The 21,031-nt window shown below is 35.1% G+C and overlaps 1 protein-coding gene across 2 annotated transcripts in view; it reads right to left on the bottom strand.

Moving 5' to 3' along the window:
• Positions 1-1,151: 1,151 nt before the first annotated feature.
• LOC109093323 (enhancer of filamentation 1-like) overlaps positions 1,152-21,031 on the bottom strand; it is a 29,484-nt gene continuing 9,604 nt past the window's right edge. For both annotated transcript variants that reach the window (XM_042776288.1, XM_042776289.1), the window contains exons 2-7: positions 15,357-15,749; positions 6,651-6,749; positions 6,441-6,572; positions 3,495-4,601; positions 2,278-2,367; positions 1,152-2,120 (exon numbers count right to left, since the gene is read on the bottom strand). In XM_042776288.1, the coding sequence (XP_042632222.1) occupies positions 1,575-2,120; positions 2,278-2,367; positions 3,495-4,601; positions 6,441-6,572; positions 6,651-6,749; positions 15,357-15,749 (2,367 nt within the window). In that variant the 3' untranslated portion in view covers positions 1,152-1,574. The remainder of the gene's footprint in view (positions 2,121-2,277; positions 2,368-3,494; positions 4,602-6,440; positions 6,573-6,650; positions 6,750-15,356; positions 15,750-21,031) is intronic.

Consider the following 21,031-nt stretch of genomic DNA (forward strand, 5'->3'; position numbering starts at 1 on the left):
AGCCACTGGTAATGGCTGCTGAAACTGGTGCACAGCTGCACAGAACCGCAGAGCACCTGCTGCATGAGCTAATGTCCTTCATCTCACCGCAGGCCACACGCTAAATCATCATGTGCATCTGTTAAAAACATTGTTAGGTGAAAAAAGATGAGATGGCATAATAAAAATCCTACCAAATTAGATTGAGCAGACATGTGGTGTTCCTACTGCACATCTCAGAATGTTCCAGCAGGTTAATGTTAATGATAATATGGTGTGGCACTCTGTTCAGACTGTGCTCGACTTACTCTTCAATCCTCTTAGCATGGCCTCTCATCATCGCCGCTAACCCACATGAGCCATGATACATGCTCATTTCATTACCGGATGGAATGGAAAGTATTAGTCATCAAGGTCCAAAGAGATGATTTGGGAAGCTCTCATCCATCTAAGGTTTTTTTTTTTTTTTTTTATCAGATTATATCTGTCCAATTGGATCATCTGATAATACTTTGGGAATTATGGATCGGTGGGACATTGAGTTATGTTAATGGAGGGATGAAAGCTCTTGGGAAAGCATCTTCCTCGCTTCTGCCAGATTTCATGTTCATGTTTGTTAGCTATGCTGAGATAGCAGAATGAATCTCACGAAGACATGTTTGGGTCACATTTCACCACAAAAGCAGAAGGAAAAAAGGAATTAATGTATATTTTGGCATGAAGAACTAGATTTTTAGCTACATTTAGATTTTTTTCTTGCATTGTGACATTTTAATAATAATAAAAAAACACAAATATTGAATGTTTTACTTTAATAAAATAATATTTTTTCACATTTTTTAAATAAGCATAAAAGTAATACAACAAATACTGCCATGATGTAAACATATTTTATATATTGTATATTTTTAATTATACGTTTTTTTGTTTTTTTTACAATACAGTAATGAAAATGATTTTTTTTATAATAACAATAATGGGAGGAAAAATGTTTAACTGACATAAAAAAAATTCCACAATGCAGAAAATATTAACCATTCTAAAGCAGGCATCAACAAAAATATAATTTCCTTTTGATTTTGGGGTAAAGTATGACTAGAGCATAGTTTTTAACAGTTTTTGTGAGATTCGCCTACCATAAATGTTCAAACAAAAACAAGTGAAACAATTTCTATAGCAAATACAGAAAAATCTTTTACTTTGTTCATACTGTTTTCTCTCGGCGGAGTGTGTGTCACACAATACAGCACGTGTACAAAACAAACTATTTCCATTTTGTAGGTTCTGCCGTTCAGCAATTCTCAATAATTAGCAGTTAAGGACAATTTGTAAGGTGCCTAATACACAAAACAATCAACAACGTTTACGGTCACTCTACAAATGCAAGTCTCAATCATTTCTATTCATACAGTTAATATTATTATCAATATTATATAAACAAATCTACACAAAATATAGAGCCAAATATTTACAGAGAGGAAGAAAGCATGACTATTTACAAAAGACAACTTTCAGTGATGCATCTATACGAGTATAAATATATATATTAAAATGACAGTCTTTGTTCAGAAGTTAGTGACATCATGCTGATGACATCACAATCCTGCCATCTGTGAGAGCTGCACTTTAAATTGTTGCGCCAAGTGCGAGAGGTCCGTCACGCGATCTACCATTTCCTGTACAGCGGCCGTGTTGGGATAGTGAAGGGCTGCTATTTTGGTGGTGCCTACCACTGTCTTTAGCATCTCGCACAGCATGTTGCTTAAGTTCATGACGTGATTTGCCACTTCAGCTGCAGAGGCTTGTCTCGACAGCGTGTCTCCGATAAACACAAGCTTGTGGGCGCTGAGAATGACGAATTTGCCATGTGCAACAAAGATTCGTGGAGGTTGCCCAGCCTTTACACAACCGAAAAAAGCATCTACCGCATTCAGCAGAGTCACAAAGTGCTGTTCACATTGGTCCGCATAGAAGGTCAACAGTTGGCGATCGTGCATACACAACGGAGCTCCGCCTCCCATGGAGAAACTAGAGGAGGAGTCTGAGGAGGAGCCTGTTGAATGTTGGTGGGAGATCCATTTGGTGATGTCGTTCTCTACCGGTTTGATCACTTCCTGTTCGAGCTGTTTGAACTGGTTCAGCTGTTAAGTGAGAGAAAGGAATTCTGAGTTAGCACTATTTAAAATGATTATTGTCATAAAAAAAAGACTTCCCCTGCGACTTCCCTCATAAGCTACTTCCTTGTTGATTGATGATTTACACACAAGCGGATGACGTTTATGTGACCGTGTCATTTACCTGTTCTTGTCCGAGTTGGACTTTGCTTTGTTTGGTGATGTTCTCCTTCTCTAAAAGTTCCTTCTGTTGTCGTTCAAATTCATCTTTTCCCTGCGAAAATAACAAAAGGTCAGTCAGCAGCAAGTTGAAACTGTTTGTTTCAAAGCAGAAACTAGTGTATCAATGCCCCAGTGAACAGCCAAAGGCCACTGTGGTATTAAACTAATCCCTTTTTAATTCAAATGAGAAAGTTGGTCTTTATTTGTCTTGTGAACTGAATTTGAATAAGCAATCGGCTCTTTATTTTCTTCAAAACTCTGTTCTGGCAGCATCTAAACTATCCTCTTTTAGCCTTTTGCTTGAGATTGAAGTACATGCTCAGATTTTAATCCCAACAGCATGTTGCTTTTGATATGCTGAAATGTAAGGGATCTCATTCTTAATCTCTGCGTCCAGGATTAACAGATAATAGACTGAAGCGGATGGGCTGTTTTTCAACAGTTTTGTGCAGTAGGACTTATTTTGTAGCATGGAAGTCTGAAAATGTTTTAGTTTATACATTCACTTTATTTGTAGGTGATTTCCCAAGTGTCTTAAATCATATGTTTGCAATGATTCCTTCACTGGCTTTTAGTTTTAAATTAGTTTTAAGTATAATACTATGATAGTTCAGTTTGTTGTGTCGTCTGCTATGCAAACATTGTAAAAGTCCAGTCACAAATAGAAAAACATGGGCAATAGCAAAACTGATTACTGACTTGGCAAATGTCACTAATACAACATCAAATAGTTTTGCAATAAAGTGGTTTTGCATGCATTTAAAATAAAATAAAATAATACAATTTTATTAATATTATTTAATTAAATTTAGTTAATGAAAAATAAAACAATTTTACTATTTTTTTTTTTAGGGATGCACAGAAATAAAAAATCTGGGCCAAAACCAAAAATTCTGGATGCACTTGACAGAAAATGGAAATTATTTTATTAAGTATTATAAAATAATTTTGTAAGACTTTTTAATTTAACTCAATAATTTTAATGATATTGAATAAAAAAATACAAGCCAATAAAATAACTAATTTAAGTGCTAACTTCCAAAAAAAAATAAGCATACATCCCTGTTAATTTCTTTTCAAAGACAATCTGCATTTTACTTAGTTAGTTAGTTAGTTAGTTAGTTAGTTAGTTAGTTAGGTAGGTCGGTCGGTCGGTGGGTGGGTGGGTGTGATTCTCACCTGTAGGTGGACGTAGTCATAATCTTCCATCCAGCTTTTAACACACTTCTCGCTGTTCATGTTTGCTTTGTCGTGTGATACAGGGAAAGGTTTGGTCTGGGCTCCATAACCGTCATCCTCTGTTGGGGTGCAAGTAAAGGGGTGAACGATGCCTTCTATTGGTGCTCTTCGGAAGAGCAGCTCCGCGCTGCCCCCTATTGTTGAAGCCAGCTGCTTGGCATCGTCAGGCACCGTCCGCGACACCATTACAAAACGTTCTAGTTCGTCACTCTTGTTTTGATGCTTGGCGCCCGTTGCCAGGATATTAGGTGCCCAGCTATTGTTTTCTAAAGTTTGATGTGTTTGTTGAAGAATCTGATGGGAATCTTCTAGACGTTGCAACTGGCGTCGCAACTTGGAGTGCATTCCTGGATCGGACAATGTTGAGGCATTTGCAGCTGCTCCACGGCCAAATACAAGAAAATCTGTGAGCGCACACTTGACCCGCTCGAATGAAACGCGGACCTCATTGGCGTGACGCTCCATGAAGCTGTACGTTCGCCAATGAGGCGATGCCGCAAGACTTTGCAGCGCACAAACTGAAGACTCCAGAACGTGCTGGAGGCGACTCAACCTCTGGACCGCGGAGTCTAGATCCAAAGCTAGACGGCCCTCGGCAGGCGATCCGGCGGAAGAAGAGGAAGTTGACATACTGCTGCGAGTGCTTCCCGTGCTGGTAAATGACAAGCGGTTGACGCCTTCGGTAACATCACCAAGCAACCGAGTATCTCCTGGTGGAATATCGTAAACGGACTTTTTTCTGTCTCTTTCAGTGGAAGTGTGGCGGTTCTGCGGCATTCCACGTGGAATATCATACAAGTCCTGAGATCCCCCTGTGGCCAGTTGGCTGGCTGGAATGTCATAGATGCCGGCACTGCCGTTCATGCCCTTTCGGGACATCGGCTCAGAGCTGGGTGGGAAGTCGTAGTTGGAGCATGGGGAAGCTTTGGAGAGCGACTGTGGTGGAACATCATATATACCTTCTTGCTTGTGCTTTGAAGGCTGCGGAAAGTCATAATTCCCTTCGTCTTGTGCAATGTTATTCTGACAAGGTGGTGTGGAGTACACCTGTGGGAGCGAGAATTCAGATTAAGTACTCATTTACTGCAATATTGATACACCAATGCAAGCTGACAACTGCTAAATTTTTGGTTCCTTGCTACTGTTGCATATGGCTTGCTCAGTTTGGGCAGTTTTACTATGCCATTGCTCAGGTTTATTATGCCAAACACATGCTAAAACACAATTAACATTCAAAAAATATTCAATTTTTGACTTCACTGACACTATCGGATGAGAACAAAAGCTTGAACTTAAGTTGCATAATTACACGGTCTTCTGTAGAGGTAACTTTGAAGTCATTTCACAACTGATTAACTTTGCAGCATTGACACTGTTATTGAACTGAATTGAAACAAAAGTGACTTGAACTGAACAACACACTTGTTTTCTGTAAAGCTGCTTTACAGCCATATCGAATTGTTTCATAATAGATTAACCTTATAACATCAGGACTGTTGTTGAATTAAATTGAATCAATTAACTAAATTGAGCTGTATAATGACAATATTGCATTTTATGCTGCTTTACAGCAAAAATGTAATCGTTTCCCAACTGATGCATTTTGCCACAATTACGTTGTTATCATCCTTATTATTTCTATGGTCAGTAGTAAATTAACTTAGATACTGTTTATTTTATGCCCTTAATGTTGTGTAACTTTTCCCTGTGGTATTGATAATATTATTGCATATTAATATTTTTCAAGGTATTGTATCAAAATTGGAAATTCAAAAATTGGAAATCTTGACAACACTAATAAGCACCAAGTTTGAGTCGCTGACAGTCTAATAAGTCCAGTTCTGCCTTTCATGGAAGTTCTGAATAGGACATGGAAAATCCTGTTATCCAGCCAAAGGATAAATCTTGGCATTGACCTGACAGCGTAATGGGAGTACATGGGGCATACCAACAGGACACTGGTCAATAAATAAACATAGCGGCCTGTAAGTGATATTTGTCAAGCGTATCTTTCGAAGTGAGTCCGGGTTTCTGCAAACCCTAATTAAATACGACTCTAATAATAGGCTTCCACATACATCTAGTTTATTTCAAACAAACTCGAGGCACTGTGCCACATTTTGCCAGTAGCAGCGGTGAAACTTAAGAGGGGCTTCAGCACAATTATTTCTGTTTTGACCGTAGTCCTCAGAGTTAAGAGCACTACTCTGACTTTGACTCCAACATTGCTGGCAAGCTAGGCTTCAATTTGCTAACCAGGGGAAAGTAATAAAAATCAGAGTATTTATTTCTTTGTAAAATTTCTGGGAAATAATAGCGTTCAGTTACAAGATACAGAACAAGGACTGCATCAGGGTTATTATAGTTAACTAAAATGAAAGCAATAAAAAAAAACACTTATTACTTGAAAATAAACATTTACCAAAATAAAATATAAATACTTTTTCAGCAAGTTGCAAAGTATTTTTCATTTTTATTTAGTTTATCTAAATTAGTTTAAATAAAATCAGACTTAACTGTACTAACAGTACCAAAATAATTAAAACTGAACTAATAATTAATAAACTAATAGACATAAATATACAGAAATATAAATACTATATATAAAATACAAAATTAAAGCTAATTTAAAATATTAATAAAACTGTAATAGTATCTCAGTGAAACCAAAATAAATACTGGGCAGCATATAAATATATTTTCATAATTTTTTTTTTGACACATTCGACTGTTTGCATCAATAATTTCCAAGCAAACTCGAATTTATCAACCACCAGATTGTGCAGCACAAAAGATGTGGTACAAGTTACATGCTAATATTTTAAACAACTTCTAATATTCTTCTTGACATCATAATGAATCTTAAGCACTATAGGATTCTTATACCCCTTGAGATGTCGGCGGTACGTCATACAGTCCTTTTGATCGCAGGTCTTGGGAAGGAGGAGTGTCATAGAGGTCCTGGGCTCTGGGAATGCTGTGCTGTCCAGTTTGTTTGCTCGCCGGAATATCGTACACCTGTGTGGGTGTTTAATACGTAAATACATGTATGCGGACATCTATATGAGTACATGTGTTATTGATATTGACACTCACCCCCTGTGGACGAATTGGAGGAACATCGTACAGGTCATGAGATGAATCTGACGCAGGACTGAAGGCGTATGTTTGCCCTACGCGGACTGGGGTCACCACCTGAAACAAGAATGTATACGTTACAGCCGGAGCCAAATTTTTTTATTCATAGGTGAAATATGTCATAAAAAGTGCCATTAGTTGAGGGTCTGTTGACATGTAGGAGAAACTGAGCTTGAAAACACTCTACAAAAAAAAAAAAATCTTAACTCTATGTATGAACAGTAGTAGTAATAGTATAAAGTATTATTCAAATGTTTACTTAATAAAAATATATATTGTTATACAATTTATGTATATTTGTATTATTTACTTTTAAATTATATATGAGATAAATAATACATTTAGATCAGTTTTTTTATTTCCCTAATGTTAAATTAAATAAATATAAATAATGGAATATATAACAAGTAAGGAAATGTTTAATTATTTTATATATTACTATTAGATTATTATTAAGTTGTATTAATATATATATATATATATATATATATATATATATATATATATATATATATATATATATATATATATATATATATATAAAATCTTACCTGTAATGCATAATAAAAATACATTTCCATTGATATATATTTTATAGAATTCTGTTGAGACATTCAGATGCCTCATTTAAGCTCACTTTTTGACCACAAAAAGCTGTTGTTGTTCAGCCACAACATACTGCGGCAAGATGCAAAACGGCTACGGTGAAAATATGGTGCATTGTGTACGTGACCAGATTAATGCAACTGCAAACAGAGACTCTAATGGGGTGATCTGTCTTACATGCCTCCTCGGTTCTGAACATTAATATTTGTGTCATCTTGTATGTTTTTAATCTACCAGTTCTCTCTATATTCCTCCAGTTTTCTTTACATATTTTATAATCTATATCCATCTTCTGCAGCAAACAAACAGAAGCATCTTTGGAATGTACTCGGTCTCCATTCGTTCTTCTCCAAAATCAGCCCCCTCCTCGTCCCAGATGCTCCGCTAATACACCACACACCACTGTCACCACACAAGAACACTCACGGGTCACTTACAGGTCTCGAAAATGGGAACCATACTTCTTCCTGCCTGAGAGACTCTTGATCTGTTCCAAAACCTAGTGGGTTGCCTTGCTGTCTACCACCTACAAAGACAGCTGCCTTCCAGCCAAACTGAACCCTCAAGTCATTGATTTGGGACGCTCTACATAGGCAGAAACTCATAGAAATGGTGATTCTCAAGCAAATAGGACAACTCAAAACTTTAAGCATTAAAAATGTATAATATAAAATATATTTGTGGGTTTATTTTATATCATTATTGTGTATTTGATTATTATATATTATAGTATATATTTCATTACATCATATATTTATTTCATTTAAAATTACATAAATATTAAATAAAAATAAACATTGTTTATAATAATTATATTACACTAATCGTTATATATATATATATATATATATATATATATATATATATATATATATATATATATATATAATATATATATAAAACTTCTATTTCATTATTTCTTAAATATTATATATATATATATATATATTTAAAATGATATACATTAAAAACACATATACAACCTATATATTTGATTTTTTTAAACATATATAATTAAATATATAATATTTGATTTAAAATCATATAAATGTTCAATAAAAACAAATTAATTTTTTTTTATTTATATCATATATAATTTTGAAAAATAATATAAAACAATAAATATTGTTTAGAATAATAATTATATGTAAATAATGAATGTTTGAACGTGACTAAACAAAACACATGTAAGTTATGGAAGAAAGAATTTTCTCTGTTCTAGTATTTTCTCTCTCTCTCTCTCTCTGTCTCTCTCTCCCTCTCTCTCTGATCTCTGCAATAATTGTGGCATGCAGGAGATATGAACCGCAGTATCTTCATAAGCGAGGTTGGGAACTCCCACACCCACTATCTATTTATCCAAGCTGCCTTAAACTGGAAAAATGTCTTTGTTCGACGAGTCGCACTCATATAAAGAGCCCCTCCAGACACACATACTTCCAGAGATGGGAACGTCCAGATGGTTTTCATAAGCGCGACCGTCACACTTTTATTTCTACTCTGTGAATTTAGGTGGACATCAATGACATCCCTGTTCATAAATCAGCACTATGAAACTGCAGGTTCAGCATAGTTCACCAATTACCCAGATCTCCCGGCTTGTTCCCATAAGTAATAAATCACCTCTGCTTCTTAGAAATCCTGGGAAAATGAAGTGGGAATAAATGGAGAACGGGGCACGTCAGTGGTCTGATCAGTCTCACACTTGCATGAAAAAAAGGATATTACCCCTTAGCTAATTACAGTATCCAGGGATATAATATATAAATTAGGTTTATTAATTTAACACACACACACACACACACACACACACACACACACACACACACACACACACACACACACACACACACACACACACACACACACACACACACACACACACAATACAATATTTGACCGAATATCTTGATAACTCTTATAGACCTTAATTTATATATATATATATATTATATATATATATATATATATATATATATATATATATATATATATATACTATATATATATATATATATATATATCCATGTTCTATATATATATAGATTTTATTATTCTCTCAAAATTATTTGATAAAATCTTATACTATAAAATATATATATATACATACAATATCTAAAAATTGTATACATTATAATCTTGATTTTTTTTATCTTGTTATTGATTTTTATTTTAGATTGCATTATATTATTCTACTTTCTTTAATGTATTATAATACATTTTTATATCATATGGCTTATTAATTTAATGAAAATATGATAAAATAATATATATAAATCCAACCAATATTACCCAAATTACACCTCTGCCACCTGGAGGGTCTAAACGGAAATGAGTAAATGTGTGGTAGTGTGAGGTGTGAACTGTGACCTCTAGGCAAACATTCTCTCCCGCTCAGGTGACTCCTTCCCTGGATCCCGTTACACCCTGGCTGGCTGTGCGTGACTAACACCAGATCACATTTGAACCTGAGACCGACCTAATTGCTGTAGGAGCCTCTTTTTTTGTCCTTGGAGAATAACAGCGCTGAAAACGCAGCATGACATAAGAATTTTTTTGGTATGCAGCATTTAGGTGGAAGCTGTTTGAGTAAACAATGACTTCACTGAGCAGCTCTGAGTCATGTTTGACAAGTAAATAGAGCTGGAAAATCATTTGGTTGATCATTAGGAAGAAAGAATGAAAAACAAATCTCTAGAATCATCTTGAATATTCCATCTTGATCTGCTATGTCTCTCTCTCCAGTCCCTTTACATCTGTTCTGTTCCTGTGACAGAAAAAGCTCTGTCCTATTAATAAGTCGAACTCATCAACGAAGGCAATTAAATGTCAAACCCTCAGGGATGTCCCACATGATGGCCATGAAACTGAAAAGCACAAAGACTTCCTGCTAATTTAGGAGTATTAACCTAATGCAAGGAGCCATAATTAATTTTACATCACATGGAAGCATTCAAACACACCCCGTGATTTATAGATGCGCATTGAGACGAGGGGTTGGGGGTGATTATTTAAATGAGATGCATCAATTATGCAGTGACCCTCATTCCAACAGTTTCTCTTTGATTAATAATAGGCCTAAGTAGGCAGCAGCAGCAGCAAAAAAAAAATTGTAAAAGTGGCCATGAGGAAATAAGTTACCCTCTCCGCTGAGCATTTCCTGTTATCTCTGCAGGAGGGAAAACACAGCCGTGTGTCTCACACTAAAGGGGTCATGACATCTCTTCTGGGTCAGATCACAGGGGCTTGTGACACATCCAAACTAAAAACAGGCTGAACAACTTGCATATATGCATATAACTTAATATATGTATATAAATATATGTTGAATAATCACATTACGTAAAGATAATAAATAATTAAGACTTTTAATCTATGCATAAAATTATATAATTTATTTTTAATTTAAAATAATTTTGTGTATGTGTACATATGTATAATATAAAATAAAATAAACATAAAACTATTAAATAAAATTATTATTTGATTATTTACATATATTTAATTAAATGTAATAAATTTTTCAATAAAAATAAATATAAAATATTTTAAATCAATTTACATATGTGTGTTTATTTATGCATACTATAAAAAATTACATTGTTATTAAATAAAAATACATTTAAATGTCAAATTATTGTATATAAAATTTTATATAAAAAAGTAAAAAAAAGTATATAAAAATAAAATAAAAAAAGTTATATATATATATATAAACCAATAAAATAATGTTTTAAATATATAATACAGACATATATTGCAGTCATCTTCTAAATAATTATAAATATTTACAGAAAATACATTTACATTTTGCACATTATAAAATTATGAATGTATTAAATTATTATTATATTTTAAATATATAATGCATAGTAGAAATGAGGAAGACAAATCTAGTTGCTAAGAAACTACCAAGTGTGAGTCACACAAATAATGCTCTACTACTTTACAATCTTGTCCAGGGTGTGGTGGCATGTGATCTGCCTACGCTTCCAACAAATCTTTACGATATCTCCTGGAGACTGAGGTATACAACCAAAAACATCTGGACTAGCCGTCTGAGATATAGACGGAAAGAGGAGAACAAAACCTAGTTAGCGGAAATAACAGACAGACAGCCTCGGTCCATAGAGTGGGCAGAAAAGTATGATTTATGATGTGATTCATAAAGAAATATTAATCTTAAAAATGCCTAAAACATTCCACTCGAGTCTGGAGATGTCGAAGCGCAGAATTGTCACTGATATGGATGTGGTACTGCGTGTATGAAGTCACAAAAAATTCTTTACTTCACAAACAGCATCAATCTGTGGTGTCCATCAGATGCGGGCAGCAATGGGACGAGAGATCTCATCTCTACCCATGAGGCCCGGCTCTGTGAAGGTCATTGTGTGGTTGTGTAAATCTCAGAGATGGCCCTTGCTTGAGCCAGGCTCTGGCTGGCATGAATAGTGCAGCTGTGAGCAGCTTTGGATCACTGTACTCTTCAGGTCAGGCAGGGACAGAGCCGCCCTCCTCGAAAGAGCCAGACTTCAGCAACCAAACCTTACAGTGTGTCATTATGTGCCCAAATCCTGTTCTGTGCCAGCAACAAACACATCAACCACAGGCATAACCGTACTACAGCACAAATAGACACTTTCTGGATTCAAATTAAACATTCGAGAACTTGAAGTTCTAGAATTAGACCTAGTAAGAAACACTGTGTTCATGTTGTTTCAGAACCACCATAATTACAAGATGACAACTTAGAGCTGTTCAGGTTCTCAGATATTATTTGTTTGGTAAGTCTAAAAAAGCTAAAATTGATCCTTGTGCAACTTTCTGTTGATTACAGAAAAAAAGAATAGTAAATTAACCCTTCTCATTTTGACTCAGAAATTACTTTTTTTCCGAAAATGTTAGTTGATGTTGTCACTTTGGAATAAAATCTGCTTACTCCTAGGTTATAAGAACTGCTCAAAACAATTTGGATACTTTTTTCCCCCCACCTTGTTACACATGTGTTCCCAGGTCAAATATGACCAGCCTGCAAAAATTTTTTTATACTTTACTTGTTATGCTATATTATTATCAAATGGATTAGAACAAGATTCCACGTTGTTTTATTTCATTTACTCTAGCACCAGTTTTGTATTTCTTTTTGGTAGGGATGCACCGGTACTTTTTGGAATGGATTGATCATAGGCCTTATTGATCTGAGCTTATGCTCCTCAGTTTTTGGCTTTATATTGCCAAAACTATCTACAAATAAGTTTTTTTTAACTCTTTAAAAACTTTTTTTTTTTTTAAATTAGCTCAGATCAATGAGGCCTACAATCAGTCAGTTCCAAAAGAAAAACAAATCTTGTGACAACTGAAAGAAAACAAGCTGACAAAAAGACTGAATCCAAGATTTGGTGATATTGTAGTTTTTTTTTATTTTTTTAAGGCTGGTACTTTTTGAACACTGAATTAGGTAAAGGATAACCCAGCACAAGGGTTAATTTATCTCTACATGTTTTAGCTAAATATTTATTGACATTAACAAAATGGTACGAGTTGACCTACCTAACTAGTGAAACTGCTGCCATTTTTAATATGGTCAATCACAAAAGTAAAGGTAGACATAATGCGAATTAAACGTAATTTGTCAGTTGTCACATGAATTGCTTTGTTTGCTCTTGAACTTCTACGATATTTTGAACTTCTTTGATTTGGCCGAACTGTGAAGGTCAGGATGTGCATTGCCAGTAAGCACGCACACAGATGCAGCAATGAAGAACAATCAACATGGAAAATCTAAACTGCACACTAATCTGATCAAAATCGCGTCACCATTTACAGCAATAGCTCTAAAAAGGGGATCACTTTTATTTTCAGAACAGGAAGTTAGAGCAGGAAGGAAATGGTTATTTCAGTTGCACTTTCCACTTTGCCACACCTTTGTAATGCACTTGATGTCAGAGGAACGTCAACTGAACATTGCATTTACAGATGTGGGAATACCCTCTTACCTCGCTCTTATAAGAGCTGGCCAACTGTTATGCCACCCTCAGGAAAACAACAATCAAGGTGTGCCACTACTCTGAACACCACCAAACAAACCAGCCAGACAAACCTCGCTGAAGACAAGACAGCCCTATATCCATGATCTTTTGAGGTGGACTGACCATAAGCTTAACTATCAACACTCCTGATCTCAGAGACTAGTAGCTCTCTAAACTCTTAATGTCAAAAACAGAAGCTTTACTTTAAAACGACGATCCCAGACATGACCTCAGTGTTATGAGTGATGTATTCATCCAGTGTTTATGAACACAAGATCTGTCTCAGTGCCCATATCTAAATGGCAAATTGGAAAAAGAGCTGAATCTGAATAATATTCATCTTTAATTATCATCCACAGTATGAAATGTCACGTTTATCATACTGCAGTTCTTTAAAATTAAATATTTAATATTTCAATAAAAAAAGACATTTGAAACAACGTTACAGTATGAAATAAATAATAAAATATGACTTGTTTTTGGCCCAAATCCTGCAGTCTTATTCTGTGTCTTGAGAACTGCCAAGCATGCGGTACGTAGAAAGACAACTTTAAGTGTTACATGAAAATAAGCTGACAGTTTTTAAGAATGACAAAAAAATCCCACTGACATACACTTTCTCAGCATGTTCAGTAGCCTGTGTGAACAATCTCCTCTATTTATTTTTCCATCCCTGCTGTGGTTTTCCTGTTCAGAGTGCACCGTTGCAGCTTGATGCATCGACAGGACATTATGAAGCCCTTAAACATAAAGCCTGCATCGCTGCGGTGGAGAGCAGGGCAGGGTGTGCACACAACTTCGATGCAGACCGGTTTTGGCTGGACATGGAGACGCTTTCAATCTGGATTATAAAACAGGCTTATGGATCAACTAGTCATGGTAAATAGCTAGTATTACTATTTCTTCTATAATATATAAAATTATAAAATGCATAATTATAAATGTTTATTACTCAGTAAGTGAAAAAGGACCTTAGTTTTTGCATGGTTTTTCATAATGGTAATAGCTTAATATCCTTTTAAAGTACCACATATATGAATATGATAATCATGAATTAATTACCATGGTATATACATCCCAAGATGTGGCTCAGTAAGTCAGTCGAATGTCCAAAGAGAGTAAAGCTTTAATTCTCATATTAACAGTTGTGTTATTTCATCATTTTGATGACTTTAACTATTTAAAATTGTGGAAAATAGTCAAAATAAAGAATAATGCCGTGTTTCAACTGAAATTACCCGGAACAATTGTACCAGGGACTTTATTCCCAGGAACTATTTTCCCCCCAGACCTGTTGCTTTCTGCGTTTCCACCGCGGTCTAAAGTACCGTGAAGATTAGGCAAATAGTCTGGTGACGTGGGTCTGCGTGCGTTTCTCAATACAAAGTGCGCATATTTCTGTCTTGCATTCTTGGTAGTTCGGACTTTGTGAGTTCGACATGGGAGTGTGATCTCCTACGGACGGGACGACATAAGTTCATGAATCTGCAAATATCAGCGTACTTGATAACATCAGTCAGCTTGCCTTGGCTGCTGCAATTTTCCTCAATGTATATTTACAATAAGACGAAATAGGATATCAAACACCACTGCCTCCTTTCGTTTTCTTTTAACTTAATAATAGCTGCAGAAATGTACTTAGTTCAGGGAAATGTGTATATATACAGCCTACATTACAATGAAATTAAATATTATATCAATTGCCTCTTTTTATTTTCATTATAACATATAGATAAATTGAATAAATACCAAAGATTACCTGTTAGATTTACCCAAAAACGCGGCTTAAGTAGTTGTGCCCCAACTTTTGACTAGTGCTGCATACAACAATGCCATGGTATTTCCAATACTTCACCACAGTACTTCTTTGTAAGATTAAAAAAAAGCAAGAGCAAAAGCATGTTGCACCATCAAGCACTACACTAGATGAACTTCTGACCTTGTCAACATATGTCACACGTTCACCACAAGTGTTATCATAAAAAAAAAAAGAAGTGAACATATTTTTTTGTGCTGTAGTTCAGTTTACCTTGCTGGGAGTCCCATCTGCAGTCAGCGCACTTCTTTGTGGAACCTGGTACACGTCTTTAGATGGAGGGATCTGGTAGATGCCCTGTCCCTGTGGGCTCTGGTGGGACGGTGGCACCTGGTACATACTCTGAGGTGTGAGTGGCCTCTGCTGGAGGGCGTGACCCTGTGGGGGGGAGGGGGATGCAGGCCTCTGTCCTTCAAACATTGGTCCGATAAGCAGTTTGAGGCGGTTGCCGGGTGCGATGCCCTGGCGCCCGTGGAGCGAACAGAGCCACCATCCCTCCAGGCCGCCAGTGTTCTGCTCGATGACAGTCAGGATATCACCCTTCCGGAATGCCAGCTCTTCTGGAGATTCCGGGACGTTGTCGTATAGCGCTTTAGCCATAAGATTCTGTAAAGAATGAAGGTGAAATAATTTATAATGCTGTTTGCACTCATCAAGGCATTTAACATTACAGATTTTGCATAAGACAATTCTCACCCTAACTAGCCGGCTCAAGCATAATATGATTTGTTCAGTATTATCACAATCACTGAGGCATGATTTAGGCATATTATATGATTACATACAGTGATTTTTGGACTTATTCAGCGGGTACTTGTGGGCTGCAGTATAAAGCAGTTCCCTGTAATCACAATTAGATGTCTAAATAACATCCGTGTAACTCTATCTGTGTAGTTTGGTGGCCTGCTGGGAGTTACCTTCAAAAGAAGCTATTTCATCCACTGCGTCTCAATAATAACTTAAACTCAAACTGAACGTCTGGCCGAGTCGATCCACATCGGACTAGGAAAATAATCATAAAATCCGCTCGATGACTCTATGGCCAAAACATATTTCTCTGAGGGGCCATGCTGGAAAACCATTTTTCTGTCAATCATTTAAAAACCACTTTGAGAGAGAGAGAAAAAAAACCCAGAACAGCGCTGGCAGAATTCAGGTCATATTGTGCCAGTCCACAGGATATTTAATATTTCATATCATATTCTCTCATGTAAGATTGGAGTTTAAACTTTTATAAAACAATATAACACAGGTCTAGTGTGTTTGAATTTTGAAATATATTTTACCTATTGTACATTTGACGTATTTTTCGTATTATAGTAATATTTTGTAATTTTAAATATATGACACTTCTGTTTCTAAATATATAACAAACATTTTATTATAAATAAATAAATTAATTAATTAGTTAAGATATTCAATAAAACAATGCAGAAAATGCATGAAATTTAGGGAATTTATTTCTCTTAAATTACACCATTTTTTAAATAATGGCTTAACCCTGTAAAGCCTATTGTATGATATTTGATACACTACTTTTTACAAAACACAACTTTTTAAAATATTTTGTCTAAAGGTTCAATAAACAATTCCATTTCAAAAAATGTGAATTATTTTTTTTATTATTATTTCATATGTCAGGCTTTATGATAATAATAATATGGTAATCATATAGCACCACTGTAAATATTTAGGACATATATTGATTACAACTAGATTCTTAAGATTCTTCTTCAGTTCCACTTACATTGAAATTCTAACAACATGCCTTTATTTGGAATTGTAAAAACTCAGTTCTAATTTGGTAATTTGGGATGTAATTTAGTGGTTGGCAGATATGGCTTTATCTAGGCCAACATATCAGCCTATCACTTACACTCCCATGGGCCAAACACAAACATTATCTTCACTTTGAACAGTGTGTCTATCAGCTTTTCCTCTGGTTCTGTCTTAGCAGACTTTGTGTGCCTTCGTCTGCTTTCCCACAATGCTAAGTAAACCAGTTCCCACGTTCAAACCTTCCTGTTTGAACAGCATCATTATCTGTGATTGGGCGTCTGGTCGCATGGCTATTGTCTCACATTCATGGCCTCGGTCACCCGCATTAGGGCATGACAACAACCCCCGCCGAGAGAACCACGGCGCGCTCATACGGTGAGCTTAAGAACATGACCTTTAGGGTCACCAATGCCATTGTCTAATAGGAGCGTTTTGAGTTCAACTTTTAGCATTCAGACTGTTTAGGGCTTATTTGCTCAAAAATAATACAAAAAAGAATTCACTGACTGAATGGGAAACAAAGCAGAGAATCAAACAAGGCATGAGAAAATCTTAAGTCGAATCACTTAACCACTTAATTTTATTTCCAAGTTTAGTTGTAGTGTGTCCAAACTTTAAACTGATGCTTTATTAAATTTAAGGAAATTGCATAATAACTCTTTGAAAAAGCCCTAATGCTTATTATGAGCAATGGTATTATCAATAGCCTTAGCAAACATCACTAACTAGTTTTTATTATACTATTATACTAAATATATGTGATAGTCATTTTTGGAATTTTCACGCGCAAACATAAACACACACACAATGTGATGTCCGTAAGCAGAGCTGATCTGGAAATATTCCATTCAAAGCATTCACTATGGTATCACAGCAATACATGTTTCCTCTTGTGCAAAGTTTCTGTGCAAAAAGAAGAAAGTAACTTCACTACAACTACAGTGCAACACTTTTAGACTGCATTTCACAAACATTTGACGTGCATCTTACAACAAACCCTGATCTGTAAGACCACCCTAAAGAAGCCATCATCTACCTTAGACTTTAGATATGACTGTGGCAGAAAATATGCATTATCTACATCCAAAATAAATTCCAGTCCTTTATGATTGTGATAACTCAATCTGTAATCTCACTGCATGGCAACAGACTTAAACAGAGATGTTGGCCTCATCATAAAGCGATCTAATCAGCGGTGTATTCTTGACCCGCTACACGCGACAAGTGTTAGACACTGCTACCTGTCCTGATGGTCTGGGAAGCCCCAACACTTCAATGTTGAAAAACCTTCCTGAAAGTGATTCGTAATAAAACACTGGTGTTTTACATGGAAAGAACCAGATGTGTCCAGGTTTGCTCAGCAAATGGTTCACGCTGTCTAGAAGTTGCCAATTGGTGCAACACTTTAAATTGACAATGCTGATTACAAATAAGGTATTATAGTTAATAAGGGTTATTATAGTTAAGAAACTAAAACCAAAATCATAAAAAGTTACTTAAATGTTAACTGAAATTAAAAGTAATACTTAAAGTATCGTGATATTTGCTTAAAAATAAAAATAAAACATTTCTCATTTTCATTTAGTTGATTTGATTCACTAAAATAACTAAAACTGAAATACAAATCTTTAAAAACAATACAGACATTTAAAAAACAAACAAACAAAACAAACTAATAAAAATGACAAAAACACAACAAAATTACTAAAACGGACTACAAATTAAAATGAAAACTGAAAATATGAAAATAAAAACATTTAAATTATTAATAAAAACTATAATAGTATTTCAATGATACTAAAATTGATTCAGGAAAAAGAAATTGTTTAAATTCCCTCCTGAAACCGAAAACAGAAATCTATGAACACAATATTGACATTAAAAAATGAATAAAAATGACAAAAACACAACAAAATGACTAAAATTAATAAGGAAACTTAAAAAAATGAATATAAAAACATTAAAATTATTAATAAAACTATAATAGTATTTAAATTATACTAAAATTGATTCAGGACAAAGAAATTATTTAAATTCACAAATAATGCTTATTTGATATAATTAATGTTATATATTATAATGATGAGCAAGAGTGACACACATTGCAAAAAAAAAAAAATCTTAAATTTCATCATTATTGATATTTCATATTATTGCCATTTACATCTTAAAACACTGATGTATTCAGGAATGGCCACGTTTTAAATTGGATGAGGTGCGAGATGAATTTCTTTTGGCCTAATTTTAGCTTCTCGTATCCACACCTGGAGCAATGCCTTTACATCAGCTCTCCACTCAGAGACTTTTGGGAAATGCATGACTCATTCGGTTCTAAATTAAGATGTTTTTTTTTGTGGCGAGACAGTTTGTGTGAATACGTGCTAACCTGCACAGAACTTAAAACCATTACACAACAAAAATTACTATCGTATGGGAGAACCTCCCTACTTAAGTACACTCTCATTGGGTGGTTTCTGGCATTACTTCAGTAAAATCATCAAGGCTGATTATGAAAGTAAGTAAACGAGCACGTCAAAACACTAGTGAAAAATTCTCCAAACAATGCTGCCAAAGTCACCAAAACACTGCAGAAATCGAAACCCTCAGGGTGCAAAAAAACACTGTGTAAACAAAGATCATTAAATGGTCTCGGCCAATAAGCAAACCCCCTACCTTGCGAAAAGTGGTGTGTTCCTCCAGTGAAATGGAGTGGTGTGAGAATTAAGGCCAGCTCACTTTAACGTTCCCCTTGAGGGAGGGCGGTGTGGGGAGGACTGGTGAACCAGCACCTTTTACCCTCATTTCACTTAAATAAATATAGAAGATAATTACCATAATGACTCTAATACAGACCTGATGACTCAACTTGGCTGTTGCACTAAATGAACTAGAGTTTGGCGAACGAAGGGGACATTCGAGGGATTGGCTATGATTTTGTTTACTTTAGATAATTCTTGAGCTAGTTTGTTGTTTGTTTTGGCGGAAAAGATAGTTGCATGTGAGATTACTTGCAATTAAACCGCCTTTGGTAAACAGACGATGACAATAATAGCAGCAAAACGTGATCAATAATTTCACGCCCCAAGCCAAAACACAATAGAGTGCTTGATCAATGCTCTAATATGATGTACAGTAAGTTACACATGAACAACTAGAAGCTAGAACATGCATCAAAGAGATTGTGTATCTTTACAGAAAATTTTACGTAACACATTATGAATTAAAGTAAATTTTCATTTGTCATATAGCATGATGTAGCTGATATCACTGGAGCAAAATACATTCAGTTTCTGCAAATGCTAACATGATGAATCTCATGAAAACAGGTCATATTCCATCCAAAAATATAATAATAAATAATACAATAAATAATAAAATAATAAATAACAATTAATTAATATTGTGCTAAATGGATATTCAAACCTTTTTTGGACCATTATGATTTTTTTGTGAAATTATATAATATAATTTAAGAACATTTCACCTACAAATTTTCATCACCATATAATGCAGGGTTTTTTTTTCTTACTATATTTTTGCCATGATGTATAAATATTGATTATGTTGAATTGGGGTCGAAATGTGTTTGTCATGAAAATAATGTCACAATACAAGACATCTGAATATAGGTCCTAAATAGACTTCATTTTCATTAAGCAAAACATAATTTCTACTTTATTTCTTTTGATTTTGTGGTGAATACGACCTGAACACATTATTGACTGGTTCTGTGAGATTCAACTGACAATAAACAAAAGATTTAACAATTCTGCCACAAAAATAAACAGAAACTTCAGTTAGAGTGTAAAAAAACTCAGCAAATAGCAGCTTGTGACAATGCAATGATCAGAAGTGTAAAACAAATGCAAAAAATTGATCTGTAGCTGCAGAATGATCGCAAGCATGTGCATGAGAGTAAAATCTGCTTTAAATCTGGTGGTTTGAACGCTGACACTCTGGAAACTCCCACTGGGGGGGCTGATTTTATGGTGACGCATCGTTCGACTAAGTTACAGTGGTCGTGCCATGTTTCACTTTGCATTTGACCAATAGATAAAAGGCTGCAAGGGGACACAAAAGAAAGACTTGTCTCATTTCAGTGATGGCGT

Source organism: Cyprinus carpio, chromosome A19 (genome assembly GCF_018340385.1).
Source record: "Cyprinus carpio isolate SPL01 chromosome A19, ASM1834038v1, whole genome shotgun sequence".
Taxonomy (NCBI): Eukaryota; Metazoa; Chordata; class Actinopteri; order Cypriniformes; family Cyprinidae; genus Cyprinus; species Cyprinus carpio.